Here is a 7,400-nt window from a genome sequence, read left to right on the forward strand (position 1 = left end):
TTGATTAACCCATTTCTAATAATCTGTGTAGCACCATGAAGTGGTGTCTTACCGGGAAGGATTCAGCATATCTGAACTGGTGGCTGGCTTCATGGCGACTGTCTCAGAGAGGAGAAGCAGGGCAATTGCCTGAGGCATCTGCCTCACTCCCAGCATTCTGTTCTGTCTACTCCACCCACCTATGTTCTAACCTATCAGGCCAAGCAGTTTCTTTATTACTTAACCAATGATAACAGAAGATAGATAGAATCACTCCTACATCAAATCTATTTTATGAGGATAATTAAAACAGGCAAAGTTTGTGGTTAACTTCCATAATCAGTCATCAAAATGCCCCTTCAATCTTTTCCCAAAGTACCATGTGATTAGTATTTATTTTGAAGGTAACTCTTTCTTGGATGGCATAATTATTGTTCATCCTCAGTAGCACTTTGGAACTTCCATAGTGTGCACACTCTTCTGCAGATAATTTCCAGTTTAAAAAAGGCTGTCACTGAATGTACATGGGACATGATAATCACTTCCCACGGAGGACATGAGACCATGGATCCCAAGCCTTTATCTCAGGTTCTATTTCACTTCTGCATACAGCAATACACTCACCCACTAGACAGAAAGCACCAAAGGAAAATATTTGTAGGTGCTGGTGGTGTGATGTTTTTCTTACTCTGATAATTTTTACACCTTATATGATCCCTTTATACTAAATTACAAAGTTTATTCTATATTTTTATATCCAGACATGCAGGTTTTATAGCTGAACACATCGAATATTTTAAATTGAGGTTAGGAGTTGTGTTCAAGTTTGCTTTCCAAGCATTTGTTTAATCTGTTAAAAGTCACCATAACCCATGCAGTCTCCTGGTTGTCAGTTCAGTCTCTGTGACCACCTTTGGATTCAGATTAGCTGATTCTATGAGCTGTGTAGCTTGATCCTCTTGTGGGACTCTTAACAGTGGGAACAGGAGCTGTCTCTGAATCTTTTACTGCTTTTAGGGAACCTAATGCCCATACTGGGCCCCCTTGCCCAGCCTCAATACATGGGGTAGTGCTTAGTTATACTGCAACTTGGTATGCTATGTTTTGTTGATACACAGGGGAGTCTGGTGATGTGGGAAATCTATCTGTGTGTTGCTTTTATTGATTAATGAATAAATCTGTTTCAGACAGTGGTTTATCAGAACAGGACAAAGTGGGAGTTCCAAGCAGATAGAGGAAAAGAGAGTAGGCAGAGTCAGGGAGAAACCATGTAGCTCTGCCAGAGACAGATACAGGACAGAAATTTATCCAGTAATCAACAGCCATGTGGCAATACACAGATTAATAAAAGTGGGTTAAATTAAGATATACGAGCTAGCCAATAAGAAGCTAGAGCAAATAGGACAAGCAGTTATTTAATTAATACAATTTCTGTGTAGTTATTTCGGGGCTGAACAGCTGGGAACAAACAAGAGGATCCCTACAACTCCTGTCCTTTCATAAACAGAAATGTAGGAAAAGTGGACTGGGCAAGAGGGAACAGGGGGATTGAGGGAGGAATGGAGAGGAGAAGAGGAAGGTGAAACTGTGGTTGTAAAGTGTGTGTGTGTGTGTGTGTGTGTGTGTGTGTAAATGTATAAAATTCAACATAACCAGTTCTCTTGCTGCTCTGGGTCACCATCAGTTCTTTCTGTGTGACAATTGTGTAGACTTGTGTTCTCTGATATTGTCTGCCAGGAGTGCCTTCTGCAGGGCCAACCTCCTGGTTGCAAGCATGTTTTGTGAGCTGTGCAACTCTCTGAAAGCTGTTCAGAATGATTCATAGTAATAGAAGTCAGGATGCATATAATGACTGTTGTGATCACAATGTAAAGCAAATGGAATGACTGATTTGGCAATGCCATAGAGTCTTGGAAGGATGCTAGCCACAATGAGCTGCTTTCACTCAGTTGTCAACCTCCTTGGCCAACTGTTCACACTTTTTCTGTCTTAGGGCAAATTTCATTTTGTTAAGGTTGGTGAAGAAAATCTGAACAAATAGAGAAACATGTAGCTCTGTGGTTCTGACAGGATACAGTACCATGAATGAAAGCACATTTGATTATTAATGATACTGTATTAATCAAGCCTATATATCTTGAAAATGTCTTGACTTAAAAATTTCAGTCAAAATACATGTTACTTTGGAGAAGATTTTTGCTTTTGTTTCCAAAGAAAGTAAGAGGCTGTAGATTCATTCTGGGTTAAGAAAAATAAGGATTGATCAAGAAAGGCCCACCTGAAAAAAATCTCCAATGGAAACAGATGGCCCAGTTGATTCAACATTTCAGAGCTCCTCTATTACAGTTTCCTTTGAGTTCTACTTCTATAACAGCCTCAATATTGCTGGCGGAGATGGTCCAGCCTCACAGAATACTCCAGTCAGGACTTTTCTTTGGGTTCCCATAGCATTATCAGTATCCCCAACCAACAAGAAGTTGCCTATAAAACTATGCACACAATCCCAAAAAATGGATTATGGATGTTTGTCTTTGTTTAGAGTGTTGGTTACAAGTTGTTATGGATCATGGTCAGTAAGAAAGCTAAACAAAGGAGATTATATTCAAAGTTCTTGTTTTGAAAAACAGAAAAAGGGAAATGTTGGATAGTATCCTTGTACACTGTAAAGATTTGTCATCCATCAGATGCAGAGGAAGAAAGATAAGAATGCTTTACTGATAAAAGGTACCAAGTCACATGGCTAAACAATAGGCAACAATTGTGGGTTAATTTAAGTTGTAAGAGCTAGCTAATAGTAATACTGAGCTAATAGGCCAAACAGTTTATAATTAATATAAGCCTCTGTGTGTTTCTTTGGGACTGAATGGCTGTGGAACTAGGCAGGACAGAAACTTCCATCTATAAAGAAGTTTTAGCAACACCTTGAATATGCATCACATCAATTTTGTTTTAGATATTTTTCACTATGTAGGTGAGTATTGATTTCTACATGTAACTGTCTTTATGCTTGATATAGATTTTGAAGTTTTCTATCTTACTGGAGATAAATGTGAGATACAAGTTTGTTTAAAAATTATACTTTACATATATTAACTCTTTCAACTACTAAGATTTATACTCATAAATTTTTCTCTTGAATGATTCTAAATGATTTATTTACCAATTTGGCAAACAGATCTTTAGAGTGTTACAAATTTCTAATGTTGTAGTTTTCATATGTCAGTGTGAGTTTTTTGAACTCATGAACACCTCTGTGTTTTAAAGTTATTTTAGGTCCATAAACATGAGAACTGTGAGACAAGATTAAACGGTTTTGTGACTTTTTTTGTATTCATGTAATTAAAAGTTTTCAAGATTTAAATGAAATTTTGATTCTATTTATAATGTACACCATACCATTTTGTGGAACATATTTTTACTGCCTGGCATAAGCCCTTTTTTATAATTACATGTTATAACTTTAAGGCAAGAAAGAAACACTTGGTGCCCATAGTTTGCATCTTGTCCTTGCCAAATAAGATGTTGGCTAAAATGCAATGCATATCAGTCAGAGAGCTATCTTCTCTCCCTTCTTCAGCTGTGGACCATTCTGCTATTCATTCTTTTATCCTAGCAATAGATATTGGCATGCCTAAAATATGATTTTTCATTGAGTTGTGTTGAAAGCACAAGTAAAAGCAAAAATTTTTATTAATATCCAAAGAAAAATAATATAAACTATTTATTAAAAATTGAAGAATACTTAATTCAGGTTTACATAATGTTCTTTGCTTTACTCTTCATTCATCTGACTTTATTAAAATCTGGTGCTTTCTTCTTTTATTCTGACAGAGTTTGGGGATCACGTTCCTCATTAACACAGCCATTAGCATCATAGGAAATCCCTCCCTATTCTTTATGTACATCTTCCCTCTGCTCACTGGACATCACTTGTGACCCATAGATCTGTTTCTCAGTCAACTGGTTCTGGTCAACCTCACAGTTTTATCATCTAAAGGTATACCACAGACATTGGTAACCTTGGAATGAACATGTTTTTTGCAATTATACAAGTTGTAATCTTGTTTTCTATTTTAATAGAGTTTGCACTGGGGTGTCCTTCAGCACTGTTTTCCTCTCCATTGGCATACAGGTAATTAAGTTAAACTCCAAGATGTTCAGGTGGACTTCTCTCAAGATTCAATCCTTAGAGTTCATTGGCTACTGCTGTCTCTACTTGGTTCCTATATATCCTAATAAATTTCTTTTTTCCATTTAGAGTAAATGGTCCATCAAATAATAAAAATTTCAGCATAGAAAGTAATAGTGGTATTGTCTCTGTATATACATTCTTATAATACTTTTATCTCATATAGTGAGCTTAATTTTTATGATCTGGGAAAGCATGTTGGAGGTCATTGTATTTCACAGACACAATCAGAGAGTCCAGCACATTCACAACTCTAGCCTCTCCTCTTGTTTCATGAGGACAGAGGCACAGTAGAATTCTGAGATTCTTTGCTGCCCTCTATTCAGTTTACATTATTTTAAAGTTTGAATGATTCCTGCATAGAAGAGTGACCAATGGGTAGTGAACATAGTGTACAAATCTGTCCTGGCATCGTGTTTTTTTTTTTTTAGCATTTAGCCTATATGTGTTCATCCTCAGTGATACCTTGGTCTCAAGGGTCTGTTAGCCCTGCAGAGTATGAAAAAATACATTTTCCTTATTATCTTTCAATGTTCTACTCTATTTAAGGTGATTTTATATTATCATAATGGTATGTAAATGTGCCACAAAAAACAAATATAATTATTTATATAGTCTCGCTTATGTCATAAAGAAGGTTTTTTTAAATGCCCATGCGAAAAATTATAGTTATATTATTGTATGAGTTTTTTTCCTTTGGGGGAAATTCTGGATTCAAACTTGTTTAAAATTCATATATTTTCATATATTCATTTGAACAAGTAAATAATGACATTGTATTTTCTTTCTAATTTCAATGACTTGATTCATTACATTCATTCAAAACTTTGTCAGTCCTGATAATGTGTAATGTATAAAATTGTATTATATTAATACTGTATAGCAGAGTATGCTGATCATTGCCTACTGTTCTTGCACTTATAAGGTGTTGGCAAAATGATCAAGAGTTCAAGGCTAACCTTGCAAATACAATGAGCTCAAGGCCAGCCTTGACAACACATGACTCTATCTCAAAAAGAAGGAGGAACTGGAGAGAGATTTCAGTTGTTAGGAGCACTGCTTTCTTTAGAGGACCCAGGTTTAATTACCAGCAACCATTCAGAAAGTTTACTAACACCTGAAAAATCTATATCTGGGGGATAGGACAACTGGCTCTAGATTCTGTGGACATCAACATATATGTTCCAATACACAAATATGGACAGAAATTAAAGCAAAAATAAATCTATTATTAAAAATAAATAAAGATAGCAAACATGAAGTCTTGTTTGTTTTTTAAGAAAATTCATATTCTGCCTACTCATTTCTAGACAAATAGGATTTAAATTTTTTAATTGTATTTTATTCTGAAATGCACACCGTGTGTGTGTGTGTATGTGTGTGTGTGTGTGTATGTGTGTGTGTAAAGTCTATGTGTTAGGGAAATACAAGATCCTTTAGAGTTAGTGCAGAATTTAAATGTATTTAATTTGATTTATATGATCCTTGAATATTACAGAGAGTCCTCTACCATGGAACTCTACCTTCAGCAGTTCTTCTCACAATTTTATCATAAACTTCTAGAATAATTCCCATTATATACTACACTAAAAATTAAAGCAGGAACTGGAGAGATGGTATAGTGGCTCTGAACACTGACTACTCTTCCAGAAGAACTGGGTTTAATTCCTAGTACTCACATGTCAGCACACAACCATCTATAACTTCAGATCTGGGAATCTGATGCCCTCTTAGGGCCTTAACAGGCACAGCACACACGTGGTTCCCAGTCACAAAAGTAAGCAAACCAACCATATACATAAAATAAAATGGCGCTGGAATAATAGATCAAGGGCAGTAGCTGCTCTACACAATGGCAATTCGTAGAAGTCTATAAGTCTTGCCTGACTAAATATATCATCCTCTTGTTGCTTCTGAGTCACCAGCACAGTGGTGGTGCAGACACACATGCAGGCAAAACAATCATAAATTTAAAAATTGAATATACGAGTTTAAATCAAACAATGGGCCAACCATAGAAGCCATAAGAAAGATAGATATTTGCCCAGAGAGAAAGAGTTTCTTTCTCCTGCAGATATCAAAGATGTGAGAGACACGGGTGTCACTGCTGATGAGCAGAAAGGGGCTGAATGCAGGAAAGCATGCAGCCAGGAATACAGCAGCATCAATCAGCCTCTGGTTTGAGTCCCTGATAAGAACAAGACAAAGAGTTGATATGGAAGAGAGACAGAAAAAGAAAACAAACATGGTCACCAGGCTAAGAATAGTACATGTAGCTTTGTCTTCTGGGGCAGGTCTCAAGGAAAGCGTATGGCTGTGAATGTGTTTAACTTGTTGCATGTGCCTCTTCAGGACAAGGACCATAGAACTGCTGGACAGAATCATGAACATCAAGCATATAGCATCAATGGCAAAGTACAAGATTGCATTTAATAAAATTATGTATTTTTTCAGTATGGGTGAGGAACAGTATCTATAATTCTTGTTTTCACTTTTATTTTGACTGTCTCTTGGGCCAGTTACTGCTATAGGAACATAGATATTTATTAAGATTTGCAGGATCCAAAAATAGAAGCTGCAGACACCAACACATCTTGGGTATCTCTTACTAAGATGCTTACACCAACAGAAACTGGGACAAAGCTTGGTGGCTTGGAAACCACTCAGAAGGCATGTGGTATTAAGAGAAACCCCTCTGGCTACTCGGTGAACATATAAAACAACTTTACATTCAGCATCACCCAGGAAATCCTTCCAACCAAAAGCTGACATTGTCTGAGGGATGCCTCTGAAGAACAGAACTAAGTTGTTGGCAAAAACCAGTTGGTTGAGGATCAGGTCTGTGGGTCTCCTCTTTTTTCCAGTGAGCAAAGTGAAGCTATAAAGACAGAGAAGCAAGGAGTTCCCCATAATGCCTGCTCCAGTCTGGATGAAGAAGATAATCCCCACTTTGAAGCTGATGTGACTCATCTCTTCCACATCAGGGCATACAGATTTTAACTTGAGACAGAAAAAAAGATTAAAAAGTTACTTTCTTCAATCCCATAATTTATACTTCTCAGTCTAAGACATATTTCTCCTGTTTATGTAAGACATTATTTTATATAATCATATTTTAATATTTATTTATATGTATGTGTGATTGTCCGCATGTACGTCTGTTCACCATGTGTAATCAGGGCCTGCCAATGCTAAAAGAAATACAATCTCCTATATGGTTATGTACTACTTT

The 7,400-nt window shown here is 36.5% G+C and overlaps 1 protein-coding gene across 1 annotated transcript; it reads right to left on the bottom strand.

Annotated features, from left to right (window-relative positions):
• Positions 1-325: 325 nt before the first annotated feature.
• On the bottom strand, positions 326-7,138 carry LOC119821796 (vomeronasal type-1 receptor 1-like). Its single transcript, XM_038340912.2, has 3 exons — positions 6,213-7,138; positions 1,633-1,784; positions 326-459 (listed from the first exon to the last, which is right to left on the bottom strand). Exons 1-3 carry the CDS (start codon positions 7,136-7,138, stop codon positions 326-328), a joined length of 1,212 nt encoding a protein of 403 aa, XP_038196840.2.
• Between the last annotated feature and the right edge of the window lie 262 nt (positions 7,139-7,400).

This window comes from Arvicola amphibius, chromosome 8 (genome assembly GCF_903992535.2).
Source record: "Arvicola amphibius chromosome 8, mArvAmp1.2, whole genome shotgun sequence".
Taxonomy (NCBI): domain Eukaryota; kingdom Metazoa; phylum Chordata; class Mammalia; order Rodentia; family Cricetidae; genus Arvicola; species Arvicola amphibius.

Coding starts and splice junctions, on each gene's coding strand:
- LOC119821796 (XM_038340912.2), bottom strand. CDS start 7,138: ATGAGTCACATCAGCTTCAAAGTGGGGATTATCTTCTTCATCCAGACT. Junction 1,785..6,212: donor AAGAAACTCTTTCTCTCTGG/GCAAATATCTAT, acceptor CATTCTGAACAG/CTTTCAGAGAGTTGCACAGC. Junction 460..1,632: donor CCAGAGCAGCAAGAGAACTG/GTTATGTTGAAT, acceptor AATTATCTGCAG/AAGAGTGTGCACACTATGGA.